At 35.6% G+C, this 26,194-nt stretch overlaps 1 protein-coding gene across 2 annotated transcripts in view; it reads right to left on the bottom strand.

Moving 5' to 3' along the window:
- The window catches only part of Hdac9 (histone deacetylase 9), a 352,031-nt gene that overhangs the window by 16,276 nt on the left and 309,561 nt on the right, over positions 1-26,194 (bottom strand). For both annotated transcript variants that reach the window (XM_090332730.1, XM_090332731.1), the window contains exons 7-11: positions 23,563-23,691; positions 17,588-17,703; positions 7,561-7,683; positions 4,474-4,684; positions 3,836-4,053 (exon numbers count right to left, since the gene is read on the bottom strand). In XM_090332730.1, coding sequence (XP_090188856.1) covers positions 3,836-4,053; positions 4,474-4,684; positions 7,561-7,683; positions 17,588-17,703; positions 23,563-23,691 — 797 coding nt within the window. The remainder of the gene's footprint in view (positions 1-3,835; positions 4,054-4,473; positions 4,685-7,560; positions 7,684-17,587; positions 17,704-23,562; positions 23,692-26,194) is intronic.

The raw sequence follows: 26,194 nt of genomic DNA, 5'->3' as shown, positions 1-26,194 counted from the left end.
GAATATATAAGATAAATATAAAAAGCCTAAGCAATAGAAAGAATATTAAAATTCTAGTTAAAACAGAAGCTGCTAAGCACAAATCTATGTCATTCCATAAACGGGAAAAAGTTGTCATGTGGGAAGATAAGGCAGAGATCTATGTCAATGTACTCAACAAATACCTGAATGATAGCGGAAAATGCCTACATAATATTCAGATAGTGTTGTGATTGAAGAATTGCCCTTCAAGTTTTCAGGTAGTGGTTAGAATCACTAATCTCTTCAAGAAAATGTGGTGTCTTTTGTTTTAAGCAGTTTCATTTTACCAGAAATAAAAGACCCGCCGTGGTAATTAAACTTGAAGCGAGCCCCCAAACAAGCAACAAAAAGCAATAACTTATTAGTTTTTGTTTTCTTTTCTTTTTTTTGTAAACTTGGGACCATTTAATTTTAAAACTCCCTTTGTCTTTTGAAATGTAAAAGAAAGACACACTGGTAAAAGTACCATGATTCAATGGTACTATTGCAAAAGAAACTCATTTTTTTTAAATACCAAAACACTAAATCCTTATAGTACAAACATGCTATGTATTGGCAATAGAAATTGTTTAAAGCATTTCTAAATGTGTTAAATGTCTCAAAACACAAAAGAAGAAATGTTATAAACTATGTTTTTTTTCATGAGATTCAACTTCTCAGAAAACTTTTAGTGAAAAAGATTATTCAAACTTAGGAGCAGAGATAAATCATTCTGACAAGGTTTACTTTCCAGCTGAAAACTTTTTGTATTTTCTTTGCCAATTATTTATTGGCAGATATGGCAACATAAATATCATATAAGCCCATTGCAGGAATATTTTTACTAAGCCATTGAGTTTTCATATCAAAGTGAAAATAATCTTAGGACACACTCATATCCCATGTAAATATCATTAAAGAATAAGTCAATAAGAAGGTGGATTATCTGGCAGGGTTAATGATATTTATATTATATAGTTGTATGACAAATAGAACTCTATTATATTACTTATGCTTCTAAAACCAGGAATATGCTTCAAAAGGTTCTTTTTTTTTTTTTCTGCCAGTCCTGGGCTTGAGCTCAGGGCTTGAGCTCAGGGCCTGAGCACTGTCCTTGGGCTTTCTCAAGGCTAGAGCTCTTCCACTTGAGCCTCAGCACTTCCGGCTTTTTTCTATGTATGTGGTACCATGGAATCGAACCCGGGTCTTTATGCATGCTAGGCAAGCATTCTACCACTAGGCCAAACTCCTGGCCCTGCTTCAAAATGTTTTAGAGATTCTTTTTAATACCAACATAACATTGCAAATTTCATAGCAGGAAGGCCAGGTGTGTCTCTTTAATCTGAGCTGGTTTACAAAGAAATCTACTTATTTTTTCTTTGTCATCGCTCCATTTTTACTTCATAATTTCTTTAAAAAATAAACATATAAAACCAAGAGGATGAAATACAAAGCCATCCTGTCATTTTTACACATGCCCATATTTCCTGATTTAATAAATGTCTCAAGAATGAGCATCAGGTTTCCTTGATGCCAACTATTTTACTCCAGTAAGAGTGGACTTAATAATGACCCATCCATGGTAATAAGGAAGTAGAATACATTTCTATGGTGATTTGTTACTAATGAGTATTCTAAATGATCATACAGAGCTTACACAGAAATACATTAGTTTGGGTATCTTCACTATCCCTGACTCAATGAGCAACAAATATCCATATTAACTTAGAACAAGAATACACAGCAACAATCCATTTCTTACTGGCTGTATTGAGAATATTGCAAAATAGGAAACAGGCTCAACATTTTATTTTATGAAAGTCTCTGCTGCTTCCTAAAACAACTGAGGACAGGTAAAATACTTTCAGAATCAAGAGGATATCCAAAGTGCATGTGCTATTCGATTAAACATATGGAATACATAGTTGGAAAAAGCCAACTGGAGACCTGCTTGAGTAATCTAAACACCCAAGCTGAGAGGGGTTAACTTATGAAGATCAGCTTTTACTTTGAAGTTTTCTGGCCTTCATTTTTCCTAATTAAGGCAAGATTTAATAATCAAACCACTGTACAAACATGTACCTAAATGTATAGGTTTGTTTCTAATTTGGGGAAGAATGCTTAACAGATTCCAAGGAATCAACTCCACATGGGAACAGCTTTCTGATAAGATTTGCTTTTGTCATCGCTAAAATGCAAATGCCTCCTTTTCATCTTAGTTTTATCCTGGGACTGAGGTAGCATCTATGTTCCAAAATCTCCAGTGTGATACCAAAAGAGAAAGGCTTTGGTGTGAACATACTATTTATATATGAGCCACTGTTAATTCCATTACACATATATATATATGTACATATATACTTATTGTAAAATATTTTGAAAGGCATCCATAGAAATCATTTATACACCATGATTTATCTAATTTATACATAGCAGAACATACCTACATATTTCAAGAAAAGAGAATCCCCCAAAAACTGAAAAGTAGGTCTGCAATCAAAAAATAATTTTTTAAAAACACCTAAGTCCAGATCAAAAGACTACAAGGACAAAAGCAAGGTTCTGAATCTTCTTTCCTAAATAAGTTGCTACATTTTTCAAGAATTCCGAGCCATTTTAGGTTATTCTGAGAGACCACAAAACAAACAAATGAAGTCTACAACAACACAGTCAATATACATTCAAGTTAACAAAGACATATTTGTGTTTGTTCTCTCCCATTAGGCAGTAAGGAAGTCTGATCATCTCCTAAGGAGACTGATTTGATTAAAATCATTTCAAAAATCTAGAGGAAGTATTAAAGCAATAAAATAAGTATTTTAATCTGATGATACAAATCTGTGAAGGACAATGAGAGAAGGTTAGAGAGATCTTTTTTCTCGGTCTATTACTCCTACCCCACCCAACAGATCAGCAAAGGGCTGGGCTGACAAATCTTTGTTCAGCATGATGCTCTGAAGCCCATGCTCCCTTCATGACAGGCCGAAGCCAGAAAAACATCAGCCATATCTACAGTCATTCCAGCATGTGATAAAATTCTTTCTCCTACTGTCATTAGAAAAATATTCAACCCTTGCTCAGAAGGGTTTATATTGTTGTATTATGTTCATTTGTTTTATATTACAATAAAGCTCTTAGCTCAAAGTCAAATTGTAGCTGTCTATTTCACAACAGAATACCTCTATAAGATACTAGAAAATGACACCATGCAAAAGAGAGACTGAACAATTTCATAGAAATTGCACTAGTACTTGTATCACTGTATTGGAATCACTCTGTTTTTACTGTGCCTTCGCCAGGAACACTCCTAAAGCTGTGGCAAGATACAGGTATCCACTGTGCACAAAGAAATCCATGTCCCAGAAAAACTGCAATAAATCCTTTTTGAAATGAATGAATGCACTAAAAATTAGTACTTCTTAAGGATATACAAGTTGAGGAGAAATATCTTATTGGATACCCTTGTCCAATCCACTAGCATCTGTGAAAGTTTTCTGACTTATCAACCTATCACACTTAACTTTGTCTCTTGTCATTTTTGCAAAAATACTAAACTATGGGGGCTTTATATCATATGTCTCCAAGCTTTTCTAAGAAAATGGGCAATCAGTCACAATATATTTTGCTAATTGGGATCACATTTTTTTCTACAAATATGACATACATATACTGAATAGAGATATAGAGAAATAGAGATACCAGGAGGATGTCTTTGAGCGCAGAGAGCTGGTCTAAGATAGTAATACCTCTTTGATTTTGGATGATCCCCAAATTTTCCTTTTATCTACACATATCAGAGAGATTAGTGGTTATATATTTTCACTTGGTGGCTTACTTTGTTCATGTGAATCTGCTGCTGGTACTGTTTCTGCTTCTCCAAGAATTGCTGGTGTTGCTGCTGAATGACCAGTTGAGCCAATGTACTCTGAGGCAAAGGTGCAGACTGGGTTCTATTCAGAGGTCTGTGCCGGGGCAGTTTGTGGGTACCTCGAATGCCAGGTGAAATTCTCTCTTTTGTTGCCAGTGGAGACTGAGGATGTAAGGGGACTCCACCTGAAAAGAAAAGTGCATGTATTTATGTGCCAGTGTAAACAGAAATGCAACCGCAAATAATTTCAAGGAGAGAAGGAGCCATTTTCCAGCAAACTTCTTAAGAAGGCTAGATGATTGCAGAAGACCAAGTATCAAGATCATAAACAGGTCTATGTTTGACCTTGACACTAAAAGGGGGTCCAGTCCCATATGTGGGAAGATGTCAAATGAGATGATTTCCCTCCACAGCCCTCCACACCCCTCCCATGGATCTGAAGAAATAACAAGGATTTTAGCCTTTTGTGTAGTACCAAATGTCTGGATGACCTTCATAATGCATAGTACATCTTTATAAATGTATCAAATTAATGAGATGTTACACTGAACCAATGATAAAATGAAAGTCTAAAATGATCTTCCATGATGCTCTGATTCATTTACCAGCCACAAGAAGCTTTTGTTGTCTCATCTGTTCTTTCAGTAATAAATGCTGCAGGAGAGCTTGGTGGCTGCTGTTGGGCTTCCCCTCCAGGGCCACATGCGCATGACTTGAGGAGGCTGGGATGCTGGCCCCGTACTGGCCAGGAAGAGGAACTCCTTGCCTAAGCACCTGTGTCTCACACTTCTGCTTTTCTTTAAGTGAATTTGAAGCCTGTGTCAAGAAAGAATGAAGATGTTAATCTCTCATCCAGGTGAGACTCTGGGTCTTGCACCATGAGATGCATTTCTTATGCCATGACTTTCCAAAACCAAAACCTGTCTTACCGATGATGGGAACAAGGAAGTGGGTCAACAGTATGCCTTTTAAACTAACTAATGGAACTTACAAAAGAAGAAATAAAAAAACAGGGTTGCAGCCCTGAAAACAAGTTAGTAATTGAATATTGTTGCACTGAATCTAAGACAGGCATTTTTTAAAGTATGAAAACATGAAATAGAACATTTAGCTAAAGTTCAGGAAGCCTATGATACGGTTATATGTCATAGTGAACACTATTACACAAATACTTTTCAATATATTTGAAAATTATTGAGAAAGTAGATGCTAAGATTTCTCATATTTCCAAAATAAATATGAGAAGTAGATTACCTAATTAGCCAAATTCATTTATATATGTATATATAATGTTTTAAGATCATATATATGTGTTATAGTCATATATGTCATAAATATATATATATATATCCAGTCATTGATGTATATATAATATATTGTCAGTAATATAGATAAATAATATTATCAAACCATTATAAAATATACAATTTTATATGTCAATAAAATAATGATGCTAATTTTGGGTTTCAGAGATAGGAAATGTATTTGTAAAATCATTTATAGTACACCAATTAAGTAAAATACATGCTGAAAAGGTAGAATTTATCCTACAGACTGTATCTCATAGGATTAAGATAAAAAAGACCTGTAAGTTTAAAATTTCAAGCAAGAGAAATAAAGCACACATTCTCTTCATGTCCAATAATTTCACGGAGCTGTGACTTTCCAATATTTAATTTTTAAAATGGAACTCTTAAAACAACTCAATGAAAGGAGGTACAAAATATCCAAGAATTTCATTTGAACCTGTAGTTTACATTAATTCATAACAGATCCTCAAATCTCTAAACATTAAACATGACAGTCTAGATACTTTATATAAAAGTAAACTACGAGTGAAATCAAATATCAAATAAAAAGGCTATTAAGAACTTGAGATTTATGATAACACAGTAATAAGGCAATAACAATTATATCATCAATAGTAATAATGAATTATCCTATTCAAATAATGTAATGAATGGTGGTCATTTTGGTATTACAAAAGCAGAAGTCTAATACTCAAAATTACGCGGCATGTTTCTTTTCAGAACTCATGTTTCATCTTTCAAAATTGCTGTGCACCAGAGAGGCAGAGCAATTTTCAGTGATGGAGAAATTGAAGGACAAAGAGGTAAATGGTTTGTCTGAGTCACATAGCAAGTCAACTCAATGTTTAATGTAGAAGTGAAGCCTGGTGCCGGCCTCTTTTCCTCAAAATTTCCCACATATTCAGTGGGGAAATGGGATATTAGAGATCCTTCTGGAAGAGCACTGCTAAGCCTGAGAAATTAACTGTGATGGCCTCATCCACACCAAAATGGAAGCAAAGAAAAATGAAACTTTAATCCAAACCACATTGGTTTATTCATCCAGTGGTACCAAATTGTATTACCATCGAAACATTAAATGGTCTGGCTTTAGTGCTTGGTCCTTCGGGGAAACAATTTCTCTGATCACATTAAAAATGGTACGTGTATGAGTTAGCAAAAGAGGAATATCTTAGGATAGGGGAAAAAGTAGAGGCAACAAAATGGCTACTTGTGTATCATAAGAAGTCTGAGGATTAGTATTTATGTACTTTTATTAAGGAAGAGAAAGGAATGAAGAAAAAAGTTATCTATGACTTTATTTTTGTTATTGCTCTTAATTATCCTTTTGTCCCACTTGTACCAATTTTTAAATAATACTCTATGAGGATTTTCAATGGCAGAGCTGCAGGCAGGATTTGTAAGCCTTTCTTCCTTATAAAACCACATTTGGCTTATAACCATAGGAACAGATAAATCAGCAAGACACTCTTAAAAATACAGATAGAATAAAATATACAGTGTAATTGTTTTTTTTTTAAAGAAAAATCACCCACACATTGGTTCCGTAAATGAATATAATGAAAGCACATGAGAATCAAATACACTGGGCTCAGTAAAAGGCTTGCTGCTGCCTGTAAAATAAACTACAATAGTGAAACTCCTTAAATCTAAAGCATCCCATAACCTCTGTGTGTGCACAGTTTAATTTACTAACTCTTCAACTATAAGTAATACTGTACACAAAGCTATGTTTTTAAAACCACTAACACTTATTTTATAGAATATGTATCAAATAATTACTACTAGATTTTGCTTGGGAGACAATGACCTCCTTCCAAAAAATCCTATTTCATTTGTTAGGATTTTTAAACTAATTCACTTCAGATCTCCTAGGAATAGTGAATGGTTGTTCTTGAAGAGGTTTTCCAGATACATATTCTTCTTCACTATAGAGTTGGTAATTCCCGAAATAAAGTCATTCACAAAATAAATTTCATAAACATATGCTACTGTTTTTTTTTAGAAACTAACTCCCAGTATTGGGCTAGGGTATGCCCTAGCTCCACCACTTACTGGTCTGTGATCTGGACTTTCCTATTTTCCTGTCTCTCAGCTTCCTCTTTTGTAAATTGTGGATTATACTAAGGTGATGCATCTGGAGACTATTTATTTTTAATGAATGAGAGTATTTATTTTATGAATAGTAGCTAATTTTATATATGATTCTGTGAACCCATATGAAACTTGAAAATAACCTGACTACATCAGATGAAGCAAATCACAAAGGGACGGGTTGACTCTAACATTGTTCTAAAGTCTGAATATACAGGAAGTGGGAGGAAGTTTCCATATGAAAAGGTCAATGCCTCTAGTTTAAGCTGAGGTTGTGCCCACACTTACACTGAGTGGTGCTGGCACTGCAGGAAGTCCCAAGGTGATGTTGGGCAAAGAAGGAGAGGTATAAAGACTTAGCAGGTTCATGGAATCTTCATGGATTAAGATACGTTGCTGTGAAACCAGCTGCTGTGAACAAAAGTAAAATTTTTAATAAAAGAAATTCCAAATATCACCAGGTCAAGTAAAACATTTGCCTTTGACAAAACACACTGTATTATCATGGTTAAGAATAAGATGCCAGCCCTTATTTTTTTATTTCTGTATCAAGGAGTTACAATGCAAGAATTAAATAAACTTTTTCTTTTTTAGACAATGACAAACATCTAAAGAAAGGACTCCGAAATTCATTTTGTGAAATTCATTAAAACATTTCTGGATTCAGTAGTATAAATGTTTTTCACCCACTGGCAAAGTAAAGAAATCAAAGGTGGGCATTGTGGTAAGAGCTTATATGCCTTTTTCTACTATCAAATGAAAACTTTATACCTAATATCATCATTATCTTCATTTACCTTAAATGCTGTTTTGCCCAAGGAAAGCAGATAGGAAAGTCTCATATTAAATATCCAAAGATATCTATAATATACACATCTACTTAGTATAAAAATTCACCTACCGTCAACTCTTCCTGTTTCCATTAAGATCATTTATATTCAGACACTAGTTGTTAAAAATGTTACGAGTTCCCTATACCACAACAATTTCCATCTATACTGAAATACACAAATATTTTGGCATCTCAGGACTTTTTTTTACAATAAATATCTTTATTTTTTTAACTCCAATACCAAGAGTTGTGTTTTCCCACATGTGGCTTAATATGGTTGCTTGAATTACATTTTCTGTTTAACTCTTGCTTGCCCCCCAGAACTTTTATACAGTAAGAGTTACAAAGGTCTTATTAGACTAAGGAACTCTGGCCTGATATGGTCCCCAAGGGAACAACATCCCTGAAAAAGAATACTCCATGTAACAGTATGACACACTGACTGCTTTCTTCCCAAACAAAAAGCATATGGGACTCCAATAATAGACCACCTTCAAGAGGGATATTGCACACACGGGCCTTGACTAAAGTAAATATAATAACTTGTCAAGCATGTTTGGAAGAGCTATAGATTTTCCTCTGAACAAACCTGGGATATCAATTAACTGGGGAAAATATCATGTGCTAATACAATGCAACCTCAGCATGTCACTGAAGAGTGCTGCACCACCAAAACACAGGATGTTATTCCAAAACATCATCTCAATCATACGACTGTTTGGAGATGAGTCCTGGCCTTAACATAATAAAAGAAGGAGGTTAAATGGGGCCTTTTCTCATTGTATGGTAGAAGGCCAGGTTAACTCAGATTTTTTTTTCTTTTTTTGCATACAAAACCAAGTAACACAGTGGACAGTTAACCTTATAATGATTTTGTATGATAAAGTTGCCTAAAATGCCAAACCATAGTCATTGGATGAAAAACAATTTTAAATTATAATGTGTGGAACTGCAATTGAGAAGTTATTCACAATATTTGCCTATTGGCTCTAGGCAAAAGTCAAACAACAATTTTGCTCATACAAATAAGCTTTGTAATATCAGTGTTAGTTGAGAATATGTCCCTGAGAAGAAGAATGTAGACCTTAAATAAAAATAAGCCTATTTTAACTAGCTTATTACTGACAATGATCAATAATTAAAAATAAAAAAGTCTATTCACTTATCTGTATTCATGGAAAAGAAAACAAATGTGAAGGAGTAAACACTTGGATAAATAGTGCGTTTGCTTCCCATACTACAGATATACCCTAGATTACTGCAAGAATGAACATACGAAAGAGATTATCAATTCTTGTAGAGAATTTCTGTGATATCCTTCCACTACAGGAAGCAGATGTACTCAAATGAGAAAGAGCCTTCTTCTCACATGTGATAATGGCAAAGCAGTTGGCTGGCCCCTCACACCGACTTTGAATAAAGTGCAAGAAATTAGAGGAATTTCCCAGCTGGAGATTATTGGGGCCTGAACAAAACAACTCATTTGCTTCGGGGCCGGGAGTTTGGCCTAGTGGTAGAGTGCTTGCCTAGCATGCACAAAGACCCGGGTTCAATTCCTCGGTACCACATACATAGAAAAAAGCCGGAAGTGATGCTGTGGCTCAAGTGGTAGAGCTCTAGCCTTAAGAAAGTCCAAGGACAGGGTTCATGCCCTGAGCTCAAGCCCAGGACTGGCAATAAATAAATAAATAAATAAATAAACTCATCTGCTTCATCTCATGTAGTATTACTCTGAATTTTGGCCACTACCATATGCGAAGTCCTATGCCAAGGGCCCTTTGGAGGTTAACTTGTCCTTTATGAGCACTCTCAAGCATAGCTCAAGATCAGGAAACTAAGAAAAGTGAGCATAGTAATCCTGGTGTCTGGTGGGTCCATGGAGGGCACCTGGGTCCACTTCAGAATGTACATGCCATTCTGCAGCTGCCTTGGAAGACAAAAGACAAGCAAGAATGATGGCCCCTGTGGGAGAGAGGGACTAAGTAGGTCCTAAAGCCTAAGGAGAGGAGAAACAGGAGGATCTCACTGTGCTGTGGATAAAGCAAGTCACATCCTATACAGACAGGTGGTGAAGACAATTCCTAGGGATGCAGAGAAAATTCTGTCCCCATGTCTGCAAGTATAATTGGTTCTTCCCATGGAGGCTGATAGGTATGTCATCTAGGGGTCTGGGTTTTACTTAGCTTATCTCCAGTTGGAGATAGATAAGGAAAACAGAGTTTTTGTAGACTATCATTGTCTAGCATCATACCTAACCATACTGAAAAACAAAACAAAACACATTTTTTCTCAAATTGCCTTCATTGAGTCCAACTTCATTGAGCTAAACAATTTTGGTAGGAGCTATCTGTTCTAGCCTGTGCCTATTACTAAAAGTTAGATTCATATCCTCCACTTCTAACAGTGCACCACACCAGTGATGGAGATTGATTAGCATTCTTTCAAGACCAGAAGGCTATCCTACTTTAGCTCTGCAATAAGTCCACAAAAACTTTTTGGAAAAACCATTTTTTTCTGTTTGTTGTTTTCAGGAATCAGTTCTTTTTTTCTTTTTTTATTGTAATTAATAAAAGGGTTACATGATATTTGCCATATAGAAGGTGCATTAATTCACATACATTGATACCCTTTCACATGTCTTGGTATCCTTTACCCTTCCCCTCACTGCCCCCCATCTTGGTTTTCCCCCCTTCCCTATCAAATTTCAAATAATCAAATACAAATAAATTCAATATATCAGATAACAAATTGAGGTACTGTAACAATATGAGATACCCAAGGGATAGCAAAGGAGATGAGAGATAACATAGTACATTAAGGACAACAATCATTCATTATATGGCTTTTGTTTCAATATCCTGGAGGTCCTTTCAATTAGTTTCATACTATATGGCCTTATGTATCAAGGTTTTGCTCTATTGCAGATCTCTGCTAGTAGAGCCCAAGGTTATGACAAAATGATCCAGCATTAGTTAGTGATATGCTGCTAAAAATGACAACATTTTGAGGATCTAAGCAAGGAAAAGTTAGATTTAATCTGAAAATTTTTCAGAATTGGAAATAAAATGGAAATATTGAATTTTTAATTTGACTCTCACATGATTTTCTACAAAGTTTAACTCTTCTGTGTTCAGTTGATGGTGCTGGGTTCTAGGTTTATAAAGATTGTCCTAGGCTTCAAAAATTCATATAGTCAGCTGTTCAGAAAAATAAAGACACTAACTTGAATGTCCCAAGATAAATTCTACTTTTAAAGTAGGGTTATGATATTTTCAATACACAGAGGAGGTTATCAGTTTAAAACCAGGCTCTCCTGGGTTACTAGAAGTTCTCTAGAAGCAGGGTTTTGAGATAAGAAATAGGAATTGAGGCTAGAACTGGGGTAGAAGACATCAACTCCCATTTTAGTGAGACCTCCCTCAAAATTATCTTTAATTACTTTACTTAATATCTTGCCAAGTGGAAGAATACCTGATAGATAATATTTGTAATTAAGATGAGTAAAAGATACATAGAATCAAAAAATTCTGTGGCTCTCAATACAGCTACTTATTAAGCCAGTGAAATTAAGAAGATACCAGTTTCAAGGTAAAGAAGCCAAATTTTGTCCATCACTCTCTTGCTCTCCCCCCTCCCCAAAAAACTCCCAGTACTTATACTATTCACCAGGGCCTTGTGACTCCTATGTGCTAGGAACCATAAGAAATCCTCTTGGTGGTCTGATAGGCTGACCATGGTAGATATGGAGGTATGTTCTCATGTTCTGATGATGGATATGTGTTGGAGCCTGACTGCACATCTGCCAAATAAAATGAAGCAGTTCTGTGTTGTTTTGCACATCCATAAAGATGCTAGTCATAAAAACCATACTGAGAGATACAAAGTAAGAAAGAGATACAAAGTAAGCAAGGAAGTTAAGAACCACTAAAATTCATAAGGCACGGAGAAAAAAAATACATATAATGTAAGAACCCCTGTCACAAAAATGCAGAGAAAATGACTACTTGTGAGGGCAATGAATAGTGGAAGCATGGAAAGAAGACAAAGAAGAAAGGAATGAGGAAGGGAGGTGGGAGGCAGACAGATGATAAATAAATGGCTTGCTTATTCCTAAGAGGAAAATAAGTCAACTGATGATCCTCAATGGAATATCAGTAACATAACTAATCACCTAATTTTAAGGAGCACAGAGCAAAGTAAATACACAATTTTCAGTTTAACATGGATTCAAAATTACCTACAATATGCATAAACAATGGAAAAGTTTAAACAGAAGGCTTCTTATTACAGTTATTGTGTCAAGAAGTTCACACTCGCGAAAAGAAATTTGGTCTGCACATCTGATAGTGAGCTATTCCATTCATTTGCTGTGAGTCTACCAGCTACCCAAGTTTCCCTTCAGCCTCGGCCAGAGGTATCTCTGACTATTTCTATCATGGATATTTCTAATATCCATACAGATCTGAATTACATACAGAATGATGTGTTCATATCAGCCAACTCTGACTCAAAAAAGCCTCAAAGTCCTGGATCAGGCTACTTCAGAAGAAATTTTTTAAAGTATTTTTTATTCTTGAAATGTTTGACTATAACATTCAGTTTTATTTTTCAAGACTGCATTTACATGTAACTCTTCTTCCAGTAGCTGATTTAAAAAGTTAAAGTTCAAAATAATTTAAAGGAGAGTTGTTTAGGAAGTACGAGTCTGTGTTTTCGTACTTTCCCTTGCAAATTCAAGAATGAATTTCATTTGATGCAGATGTATATACTTTGGAGACAAAAAAGAGTTTGCTTTGTACTTGAAAGTTTAGGTGATTTTCAAATTTTGCATTTATATTTTGATAAAGATTTTGCTTTAAGATACTGACTGAGATGATGGCTAGTAAATGATTATTATTGTGTCATGGCCATCTCTTTACCAGGTGTGTGTGTGTTGTGTGTGTGTGTGTGTGTGTGTGTGTGTGTGTGTGTGTGTTTCCTTGCTGCCATCTAAAACCATAGCTCTATACCCACTCAGAAGAAAACACAACATGTACAATAACTATTACACAACAGCTATTACAAAACAACAAGCAGATGAGTCATTTAAGATTGGGGCAAAACAAGTGACATTTCAGATGATTTAAGAACATGTAAGCTTATTACTAGAACTACTTTTAAAAATCAATTGTATCTGCTGGAAACATTATTAAAAAAAAACAAAATAGCAAAAGTAGAGAAAGCCACTAATAGTCAACAAGAGATAAGCCAGAAGCTTGGCTACTATTAAAACAGCCATCAAATAAATCTACCCACAGGACCACAATATTAGCAATAAAGAAACCAGATAGGTAAAGACATCTCTGACTGAACTCAGAAACAGCAACCCTTGAGGCTTTAGCTTTCCAACCAAGTTTACAAATGAGTAGAGAAAGTAGCTCCACCATCTGAGTTCTGGGACTGAGCATATGTAAGAAAGAGAAGAAGTAGAACAGAAGTGGTCAAAGCAGATGGAGACACACTCTCACATGAGAATTTCTGGCTTGGAGACAAACAAGCTAATGAGTTTTCCCTACCAGGAGTCAGCACTGATAATAACAAGAATGTACTTCAGACTTCACAACCTACCACCTGCTTTCCAAACTGTGTTTGCAACAAATTGGCCAACAGTCTTACTAACTTCACTTTTACTAGGAAGAGTCTAGAGGTCAGGGCAAGGTTAGAGATGTGTCCAATGACAAGTTCATGCACAGCCTTGGAGCTGGAACACCTATATATTCCCCAATACTTTGCTGTCTCCTGAGCAATGCATTATGAATTCAACGTGGAATCCTTTGACCTCTGTTTTTTCCTTTATCTGATACAACAAAGAGGGCTGGGATATAGCTCAGTGGCAAAATGCTTGCCTAGCAAGTGCAACATCCTGAGTTCTATACCCAATACCAAAAAGGAAAAGACAAAAGAAATACAGTTAAAATAGTTAAGATATCTGAATTAGAAGATGGATTCGAAATGGCCTCCCCTTCCTATTTCCTAAGCAGTACAAGGAGTTGAATCCTGTGTTCACATGAGCTCTGAATTATCTCACTTACATGTCATAGAATAGAGTTCATTCAAATATATCTTTTTTTTACTCTTGAATTCAAACTAGCCTGTGCTATTTCAGTGACAGAAGAACAAACCTATTTTGTAAATAATGATACAAATATTTGGTTCCTAAAATTACTTCTATTGAAATGAGTTCACATATTATCACTATTAATCTTTAAAGATATCTGAAAAAAAACACAAAAACACACAAAACTCTGAAGGATGGTTAATCTAGTATGGTTTAGAATATTTTTCTTTCTCTAGTTTCTCTAGTTGGCAGCATTGAGTGTTACAAAGCTAGGATATTAATTTACTGAGAGTCTTGGTCTGAGCTCTTCCCTATCCAGAATGGATTACACTGCAGACCTCTGTAAACAGAACACAGCAGAAAACACATGGTTGCCATCAGGACTGCATTTTTTGTTCTGGGCCACAGAGAGGCTTCCCATCAGTGCAGAAAGGTCTGCCCACCTGGCCTTTTTGGATCATAGTTCAGACACACAATTAATTCATTATGAGGTAAGTCACTGCTTGCTTTTGAACTAGTCTTCCCAGCTCTGGAGGTAAATGTCCTGCCAATGACCTGAAGAAACACCTCTACCCTTTTAAACTCCATTAAATCACATTTCCTTCTGTTTTGTTTTTGAATGGTGGGGGTGGAAGGAAAGGTTTACAGTGACAGAATATTTTCAACCATTAGCTGGAAACCCAGAGCATGTAAAGAGATAACTTGTGACCATAAAACATTTAGGAATATGCCATGGATTAAAGAATACAAGCAAATTACTTTAATTATATTTCCATTAAATGGGTATGTAGGTACATATATGTATTTAAAATTAATGTCAGAACTCTAAGTCTATTCAATTTAAATTTACAGGTCGTAAAAGGAAAAAACAAGTCAAAAAGGAAAATTTCAACTTTTCCATTTATTTCCAGTTTCACCAAGGTATCTGTTTTAATTCTTATACATTATACAAAGTACTAAATGTATTTATATGTATGTGTATGTTCTTTAGTCAGTATCAAATCATATTTTTTCATTTCTTTTCTCTTGAAATTTAATTATAATGCTAAATTTTGTCCATCACTCCCTTGCTATTTTCAAGTATTGTATTATTTGAGAACCTAATAAAATATAAACCTACAGCACGTAAGTGGTCTCCTATGTTGGCTTCAGATGACATTAAATATAGGGGTAGAGGATCAAGACATGTGAAAGGGTATCAATGTATGTGAAATAATGCACCTTTTATCTTGCAAATATCATGTAACCCTTCTATTAATTACAATAAAAAATATATGAAAAAAAAATCCATCCAGCCAGGTACAGTGGCTCACACCTGTAATCCTAGCTTCTCAGGAGGCTGAGATCTGAGGGTCAAGATTCAAAGCCAGCCCAGGCACAAAAGGACCTAAGACTCTTATCTCAAATTAACCTCTAGAAAACTGGAAGTGGAGCTTGGCTCAAGGGAAGGATCGTAGCCTTGAGCTGAAGAGCTTAGGGACAGCGCTCAGGCTGCATTTGTCTCTTGACCCAAAAAATTTAAAAATCCATCCAGAGACTCACAAGTCCTTGAGCCTCTGATGCTCATGAAATATTGCGAATCACATAATTCAAATTTAGACAGAAAATCAAATCTAAGAGATTTGAAAATATATGAGTGATCAAATTGTTCTCTTCCAGGAAATTGATTAAAGGGTTTCAGAAAACTGACAAGTACTGGAATATAACTACATTCACTAAAATATAATACCTACACCCAAATCCAATATTGTCTCTCACACCAAGATTCATGTAGAATTTATTTCCAGCTGTTGTCATATTTTTAAAATAATAAAAAAAGAAAAGAAATAGGGGTGATGGATGATTAGAAGCAGGAAGCAGATGAAGGTCCTACAGATAATATCCAGCACTGAAATATTATTCCTCATGGAGCTGAGAGATGGTCATAAGGAAAACCATCTATCTTCTCTACCTCTGAAAATTAATTTGAGGGGGAAAAATTGAAACCTAGAATGAAGATATATTTCTCTAGAAAGAATTCACATTTGCATTTTTTCAGGCCTCCAGTGGGGAGGACATGGGGCTACTTTAAATCAGGTGAACTTCCAGAGTAGACCTGATCTGGTCTATGATCTGCACAAGGACAATGTTTCAAGCTCTATGCCCATCCAGAGGGCTGTGGGTGGGGGGAGAGAGAGTCTCACCAAGTTAGAGTGGATGACTGGGCAGATAAAAACAGGGTATAAACCTGTGGGTCCAATCTATGGATGAAAGACTAGATCAGTCTTTATCAGCCCCAAAGTACAAGCACTCTATAAAATACTAGGTAAGAAATTTGTCATGGGGCCGGGAGTTTGGCCTAGTGGTAGAGTGCTTGCCTAGCATTCACAAAGACCCAGGTTCGATTCCTTGGTACCACATACTTAGAAAAAGCCAGAAGTGGTGCTGAGGCTCAAGTGGTAGAGTTCTATCCTTGAGAGAAAAAAATCCAAGGACAGTGCTCAGGCCCTGAGCTTACGCCCAGGACTGGCAAAAAAAAAAAAAAAAGAAAAAAAGAAATTTGTCATGGATTATATTACCAACTCTGCCTATAGGCGTGGTTCATAGTGAAGAAAGTATTATAATGACAGGAAGAAAAGCCAAGACATTCAGTCAATGAATAGCGACTTCAAAACAACAAGACTCAAAAAGCTTCCATTTGTATGCTGCTGTTTTTGTTCAGCTTAATTCAGAAGTTCTACAAATTCAGATTTCCTTTCTTCTTAGTCTTGTATATCACTAGCTACAATAATGTTACTTTAAAGTAGCTTCCTTTCATGTCTTATTTCCAACAATCCATTTCAGATCATATTTACTGTTCTATGACAATTGACAGAACAAGGACTGGTGTACATAGTAGCTGTTCAAAAAATGCTGCTTCCATGGGGTTCCTCAGTTTTAGCATATACTTCAACTATTTTTCATTAAACTCCATGCAAATGAGTTAAACCCACCCTTATTAGTTGTTATTCTGGAAGATTATGTGGATTTGTTTCCATTTAATGATATTTGTACTATCATCAAAAGTAATCAATGGCCAAGCAAGATTATGAAACTGCACCATGACTGGACAGTTATATTTGAGATCAAGAATATTTGATTTGAGTATTGCATCTCAGTATTTTTCAAACATCGTCTGTCATCCAAATATCCCTAATTATGTCATTAATCAATAAGATCATATTTACTCAATTCCACATATAAAACTCTATTAAGTAAAAAATATAAAATAAAACTTTATCTGTTCATAAAAACATGCTATTTCTCTTACAAATTTGTAATATAACAAATGGAGTAAAATTCAATTCAGAAATAATATTGAGGATTAGGTAGCTGATCAGGAAACCAATTACTAAGAGTGAACTTACCTCAGCATGAGGAGTAGAGGGCAAAATTGAAGTTTCGTTTTCAGTAACATTTCCAGTTGGCCCATTGTTTGGTGAACTGGGACCTGACCCGGGAGAACTGCTACTGACTGAGGATTCTGAAAAATATGGTAAGTGCACATACATTCATAACAAAGTATACACAAGAGTGAATAGCACTGCTATACTATAGAGCTCTAGCTGATGCATTTTTTTATCCCTCCAGAAACAATAAGCAAAGTTTTAGTTGCAAAAAAAAAAGAACTGGGAAAATATGGAATGTCTCTAGAACTGATACCATTTTTCTCACCTTTATGCTCACTATAAAAACATGCCATAATATTCAGTTTTTTTCTAGAGAAGCAAATACTCCAGTGAGAAAGGATAATAGATATTGTTAAGAAAGAAAAAATTTAAAGCAAATAAGGCATATTTTCATATTCATTCTTGAGATAACATGAAAAATAAACAATGATAGAGATGAGTTTATTGAATATGATGTAAAACCAAGCTATCAACTCCAAAGAAAGAGCTATAAATGACTTTTTATATAATATATTAAAGTCATACTTTAGGATACACCATGTGAATCAAGATTGTATGAAGAAAATGCAATAGGCTATTAATAGCTCAAGACTACAGTGACAGTCTTGTACCATATTATCTGACCTTAACTTTACCGAACTCTTCTTAAGAAATGGAAAGTTATCTCATTATAATATGTAAGTCTTTTAACACCAATATAAAAATAAATTCCCTTAAGCAATCTTAGATAACAATACTATTTTACTAATACTTTCCTTTAATTCATTAATCTCTTTCCTCTTGAAAAAGAAAACTGACATGGACTCCAACTTATGAAGAAACTAAATATATTTATTAAAACGCGTAAGGACAAAAATCTCCAATTCTTAGAAAGATTATTAGAGAGATCGTTAAATCGTGTCTTGGAAGATTACTCACTCTAATCCCTTTTTTCTTTCTAGTTTGTTCTTTTCAACTTTCTTCTCTTTGCTTCATCTTTATGCTGTGCACACATGATTCGTCTCATACTTTTCAAAGTGAAGCTTCCATCTGATTTCCACATGCACCTTTGCTATCTTGTGTTTTTGTTTGTACATTTTTTTTATTTTTACCTACACTCTTCTTACCTATTTCAGAGGCAAGTCATTTCTCATTTCTCTTCCTCTTCTTTTTCCAGTATTAGCACACAATACTCCCCCCACCATCCCCACATTCATTATTCTGAAATCCCTCCCTCCTAGGATTTGGGATTGCCCCTCCCCGCCGCTCCCTCTCCCCCTGTCTGACAGCATGATAATCATTCTTGAGGAGCAGTGTGCTTGCCAATGCCTACATACTCCTTCCCTCCCTGGCAATACAGCTTACTCACTATCAACTGCAACTGTCCACTCAAATGTCACCAAATTTGAAATTGAACAAAACGAACCTCATCCTCTTAATCTTTCCCACAGAAATATTTTCTACTTTTGTCTTCATTGTGCCTTATCTCTCCCCCTTCTTCCTTTTACCAATTCCTACATATATTAAGCTGTGGTCTTTCTCCCTTTTTCTGATCCTTTATCAAAATCACTCAATGTTGTGACTTTTGATATAATTTTTAGGCAACATGCCCTCATGGTTATAATTCTAGTGTTTAAGTCTCTTAAATTTCAGCCTGAATTCCTCTAGGATACTCCATATTTTAAGTCTTCCACTCTACATGTGTCAAAATAAATGTATTTTAATGTTAATTTTTTAATATTGTAAAGGTGATGAACAAGGGGTTACAGCTTCATAAATAAGATAATGAGTACATTCCTTTTTTTTTTTTGCCAGTCCTGGGCTTGAGCTCAGGGCCTGACCACTGTCCTTGGATTTTCTCAAGGCTAGAGCTCTACCACTTGAGCCTCAGCACCACTTCCGGCTTTTTTCTATGTATGTGGTACCAAGGAATCGAACCCGGGTCTTCATGCATGCTAGGCAAGCACTTTAACCACTAGGCCAAACTCCTGGCCCCGAGTACATTACTTTTTAAACACTATTACTCCCTCCCTCATTTTCCTGCTTAAATATTTTCTGTCTATGTCTATTTTGTCTTATCCTTGAAATGAACCCAATTCTTGCCTTTATCAGTTACTAGATTATGCCAGTTTGTTCTTTCCATTACAGCTCACTGTTGACAAACAATAATCATTTAAATTGGAGCTCACCTCATTCTCTCATAAATAATGGCAAAAGTCTCTGAATATTCCCCACTTGCTACAGTAGTTTCAAAAACTTCTCCCAGACTCTTTTCAGAAGAATCCTAAGACCATGTTCACCATAGGCCTTTGACTACAAAATAAAGCCTCTTATTATATCCAACTGTGGTGCTTTCTGTACTCAGTCTAAAGAAAGAAGTCACTCTCTATTGCAATAAATGTATGTTTTCCTCTCTCCTGCTTTCTATCCTCCTTTGCTTTGCTGACTTCTGCAAGGAATAGAAATTCCCAACTTTCACACAATGTTTCCTGGCCCTTCCTCTAGACAACTTTTAATTTACAACTTTTAGTTTTAAATGTGGCTCTACTTGAGTGCCCTGCAAAGAATGGGAAATCAGTGACAGGATTCTGACCCCATCACTCAGAACAAATTGTCTGCCTTATAAAATTCTCAAACATATCTTGCAGCTGCATTTCTACCTGTCTATTTTGCTTTCATTTTGAGTCTTTTGGTCTTTTACCATCTTCACCTTTTATCTGTATTTGTTTTGTTTTAAGCAAAGAAAATGTGCACTCTCCTTGTTTTTTTTTCTCAGAAGCTCCTTTTTCCTTAACATACCTCTTTTATATTTCTAGTATGATTAAGTGTAAGTTTCTCATTCATTGATATATGATACATATTTCCATATTTTCTTTCCTTGCATTCTTCCTAAGCACTCTTTCTAATTGATTTTAAATTATGTCACTTATAGTAGGGTAATGTTATATTCAGACCAAAGTATTTCTTCCTGAAGAAATCACTGTAATAAATTTCAGAATTCAAGCAGCAGCTATGAGGGGAGGATTCTGAAGCTCACAGCAGACAGAATCTGGGAGAGGTGGTAATTGCTTTCCTGGGAACACTGAGAAATCACAGAGAAGTATGACATTGGAGCTGTAGTTCATGAAAGAAAGAAAAATCATAAAAGGAAGGGAGGAGGAAACGATACTGCAGGCATAGGGGCGAGTCAACATTGTAAGCTTTAAAAGAATAAGCCCTTGAGGAGGGGAAGGTGCAGAAAGCTCATGACACTGGAAAACAATTAAAAATAGCAAGTGGCTTTCATACATTAATAGAGTGAGGCAGCATGGTTTTCAAAAGAATATAGACTTGAACCCATGAAATAGGGAAAAGATATAAAGCTACAAATAATAGCAATGGCAATTTAACTGCTGTGATACTGTTGATCAGACTTCTGGTTGGATACTAAAAAAAATGTTTACTATTAAGATCCAAACAGAGCTCATCCAACTTAGATGGAAGTTGGCCAAGAAATGAGAAGGAGTGCAGGTGTAGGCTGCTCTGTTCAGTAATTCAGAAACTCCAAAGACATTTTGTGTAAGCACAGTGCCAATATCTACCAAAGAATCCACAGGTGCCACCTCACAGGCAGAAAGCCGTGTTTACTAAATTCACAAATTTCATTTCAAATATTTCTTGAGATGAAAAGGTAAGTCAATAGCCTCATAAAATACTAAACATGGAAAAATTGTCCTTACAAGGGCTTGAATTTGTCCTTAAGAAACAGGCATTCTGTTAATTGATCCATTTCCCCAACACTTTCAACTTTGGTTATTTTTTGGAATAGGGTTTTATGTTTATGCCCAGGCTACTCTAAGCTATGTTGTAGATAGGATGAAAAGGCATGCACCATAATAAATGGAAAAAGTCAAGACCAGGAAAAGAGATTGATAAGCAAATCCACATAACATACTTCTGTTTACAAATCTGACCTTTGATACTAAGATTGCAAAGCAAAAAAAAAATTATATGCATATTTTTCTCTTTCTTGGGTTTTTCTGTTACTACTTGCCTATTGTAACAAGCTAAAAATATCACCCTCCTCCATTAACATGAGACAATTGAAATATTCATTATTATTTTTCTGCATTGAAACAGATCAATTTTTAGTTTTCTAACAACGTGAATGACAGTTACTAATAAACTTTACCTATTTTTTGCCAGTACTGGTTCTTGAACTCAGGGGCCTGAGAACTATTTTTGGACTTTCTCATGCCTAGAGCTCTATCACTTGAGCACAACACCACTTCTGGCTTTTCCTATATAAATGGTACTATACATAGGAAGACTCAGAATCGAATTCAAGTCTTTATGCATGCTAGGCAAGCGCTCTACCGCTAGGACAAACTCCTGGTCCCTTTACCAACAATTTTTAACTATTGAACATATAATAATGTTTCTTGAGTAAACTCCATAATTTCAAAATTAGGATTCAGCTGGCATAAATTAGTGGTTATATTAAAAGTAGAAAAGAAATATTAGCTCTACTGAAATAATTTTATTTGATACTCACTTCTTATAAGTACAAAAATTTCCCAGTACATTTAGTTTAAAAAAATACTCTTCACCATGTAACAGAACCAAGCTATCAGGGCTGGACAAAGTCTAAATATTGTTGTTGCTTCTATTCTGAATAGCTCTTCAAACTTTTAAGCTGCAATAGTATTCTTTACACAAACATGCTATCCCATCCCGTGTTTTACAATCTTCCCTTGTACTGCTGCTCTACACTAGACACATGGCCAAAAGAAATATTTAAAACAAAGAATGTGCATGGGGTGGAGGTCAGGGAGTAACAGGGCCTGAATTCAGGACCTGTGCACTGTGGCTTAGCTTTCTGCTCAAGGCTAACACTCTACCATTGAACTGCAGTTCTACTTCTGGCTTTTAGCTGGTTAACTGAAGATACGAATCTCAGGGATTTGTTTTCTCAAACTGGCTTCAAAGATCTTCAGATCTCAGCCTCTGAGTAGTTATGATACAGACCTGAGCCACCAAAGCCCAGCTAAAACAAATTATTTTTTTACCAGTAGGATAAGATTTGATTTGGGAGAACAAATACAAATGCCAAGTGGCTTTACTGGCATATGAATGGTTTTAATTCGAAATCGAGAAAAATGGCTACAGATCACCATTTCTAACTTGATGTAACCAAAGAAAATACCCAAGCAGAGTACATAGTGGTATTTACACCTACACAGTAGTCAGTATAATTTTGGCTGACTTTTTGGTTCTTACATTGTTAGGTCTTCTCTAATTTCAAGCTACGTACAACTGGGACTAAAGTGGGGTATAAGACATCAGGTTGAATTTCCTAACCTGTTCACCTCACTACTAACCAGGCAGCTAAAAGAAATATAAACTCATCCATTTGAGACTAGTGAAAATGACAGTTTCTTCCCCTTCATAAAAAGCTATGTATCCCCCCTCCTGCCATAAGTCCCAGTCCACTAGTAAACACATAAAGCTATTTATGGGTTCTGTAAATTTGTTGAAAAGAAAAAGTTTTGCTGTTCCATGCAATTTACTTTTCCCAGATGCATTTTGGACATTCATGTCTGAGTAGGGGGAGTGTTCTTCTTGGACCCCCTCTGCTCATTTCTGATCAGATTTCATTAAACATCATAATCCCCGCTTGGCCCTTCCAGAATGCATTGCCTGTTTCTGGAAAGAATAGGGTTAGCTTTGAGGCTGCCTAGCTGTGACTGGATTGACAGGTAGCTCTGTTTTTCAACACTCATTTCTGGTTCAACATTGTATCTGCATGCATATCAAGGTTTATGGACCTGTTTTCAATAATATTTCCTACCAAGAAATGTTTCCCCTCCAAATAATGTTTAATATGTCGCAGGCTTGGTTTATTCTACACTATGCTTTAATTCCTACTACCAGCAATTGTTAGTACTTTATATGGCTGCCCAATCCTCAATTACCTGTCACCTCAAACATTCGCTTCTTGAATGAAGTGACATTTCCATCCTTCCGCCTTAGTAAGGGACTGCTTCTCCTCTCTGCCACTTTCTGTTTTAACCTGGATCGCACCTTCAAGTTGGGCTCAGAGGCTGGGGATTGAGACAGAAAAAAATAGATAAAAATTAAAAAATAAATAAATGAAGAGCCAATAGCTCCTGATTGTTTTTGTTGTTTTTAAGCCTAAATCCTTCATCCCTTCTCAAAAATTAAGCATGTAATTAAGGCATTGACTCAAAATTAATCCAACAGGCAAATAATCATTTTTTAATAGAACATGTGAATTTTCTGCTTTTGTACATGTAAAAGTGAATAAAAAGCAAAAACAAGTTTTCTACTCTTTCTAGTAGTGTTGGGATAATCACTAATTATGTTTGGGTTAGAGTAAGATTTACTGTACTTCATCTTCAGACCTCTTAATTCTCTCAAGGGTGAAACTCAATAGCCACAAAAACAGTAACTTAATGTGAGTTTTGAGACGCTGACCTGACTTCTGGTAATAAGAAGACACCTTTGTAGCACATAATTTATGTCTAATCTTGACTCTGGAAATATTTCTTTGTCAGTCATTTCTAACTTAAAGCTCTGGGAAAATATATACTGCATAATAACATCAAGCCCAACAAGAGTCACTGTGAATTAACCTTACTATATATTCACTATGCTATTGGTTCAAAACGAAGCCAAACGAATCTTAGAGAAGAGCATTTAAACTTAAATGTACGTTCAAAGGCACACATGCACATTATCCATACATGTGTAATAATTTCTTCAGTCAAAAGAATGCAAATAGTTAAGCTCTGTAGTTGTCACGTAGTAGATTTTAAAATAACAGTATCTTAGGAGAATGAAAACCTTGGATATGGAGAATCTCTGCAGTAGAAGTCCATGGCTGAGGATGGCAAAGAGTTCTGATGACAACTAACATCCTATGTTACTACATTTCTAAGTGTGCTGTCAGGATTAACTTGTTTAACTGTAGAAACATTCATATGGAATAGACACTATTTTTTAAAATGATAATAGTGATTCGGGAATCAAACCCCAGAAGTGAAATAATCCCCTCAAATGAGCATTTGTAGGAGATTAAGCCAAGATCTCTACTCAAGTATTCCGTTGTATTCATCTAAATATAGACAGTATTGCTCATCCACTTTTCCTTATACACGAGCACCATAAATATTATAAAGCCAGTTTTCCAGAACACCAGTAATTATCCACCATAGATAAAATGATATTTTTCATTTGGTGAAAACTTTTTCTTTGAAAACTTTCTGCAAAAGCAGAGTCAACAGTACTGTTCCTCCAGCCCCTGCCCCCAGACGGCTCTCACAGGCCCTTTTTGCTTTCAGACTTGAAACATGGAAACTTGATTTTCTCTTTGTTCTTCTCTTTCCCTTCTCTGCAGCTCTAAACTGAGACAGATTATTCTTGGAATTCACTAGATGAATAAGAACTTGGGGGAAAATTAAGCTCAAATAATATATTATGCTTGTTGTACATCTGATTTTTATGCCTGAGAAATGGAAAACATGAAAAACCTGGAAGCCTGGAGATAATGTAAAAATAGAAACCAGAAGGTGAGGAATAAATCAGGGCTGAGAACAAGAAGCTCGGCATAATAGAGAATTGAAATGTGTTGCTTCTAGGGTCCTCATTAGAGGCCCCTAACACCCAGTTAACCCAGTAGAAAGCCACAAGATGAGACTGCATCTACTTGAATTCAGTTGTTATTTTATAATTCCTTTAAAAACTAATAACCCCTGTTTCTGAAAAGCTGTATATAAATAAATGCATTCATCTAAAGAAGAGAAACTGTAAGTCCTTACTAAATAGCTATCTTGTTTTCTTGCCTAGGAGCCAAGAACAAAAATGACAGACTCCCAGAGTTGACTTTGTCACAACACTTAATGGATTATGCAGTACAAAGAGGCTATCTAAAGGGAATCAGTGAGTAAAGGCAATGAGTGAACAACGTGCTCCTGGTTCATGCCTGTAATCCTAGCTACTCTGGAGGTTGAGAGCTGAGGATCATAGTTGGGAGCCAGGCAAGGCAAGAAACTCCATGAGACTCTTCTTTCCAATTAACCAGCAAAAAGCTAGAAGAACAGCTGTGGCTCAAGTGATAAAGTAGTAGACTTAAGTATAAAAGCTAGACATGTGAAAGGGTATCAATATATGTGAATTAATACACCTTCTACCTGGCAAGTATCATGTAACCCTTTTATTAATTACAATAAAAAATAAAAAAATAAAAAAAATAAAGATCAAAGTTGAGAAAAAAAAAAAAAGCTAATGGACAGAGCCCAGAACCTGAATTCAAGCCCCAGGATGGGAACCAAAACCAAACCAAAACAACACAGCACAAGCACACAGTGGAAAAGAGAAGGGTGTGTTTCCGGTTTATGGATGGAGGATAGGCTCTGTATGGCACCCTTTCATAGCTACAGAATTTTCAGTGAAATTCCAAACCTTTCTTTTTCTCTTCTTTTCTTTCTTATCTTATTCTAGGCAAATGTTCTACTACTGGGATTTTGATCCTGAATCTTCATTCTTGATTAAAAACAAAGTCCATCATCTTCTAGATTTCCCAAA

This window comes from Megascapheus bottae, chromosome 5 (assembly GCF_031878675.1).
Source record: "Megascapheus bottae isolate mThoBot1 chromosome 5, mThoBot2.hap1, whole genome shotgun sequence".
In the NCBI taxonomy this organism is placed as follows: domain Eukaryota; kingdom Metazoa; phylum Chordata; class Mammalia; order Rodentia; family Geomyidae; genus Megascapheus; species Megascapheus bottae.
This window is presented reverse-complemented; position numbering and strand designations above follow the sequence as displayed.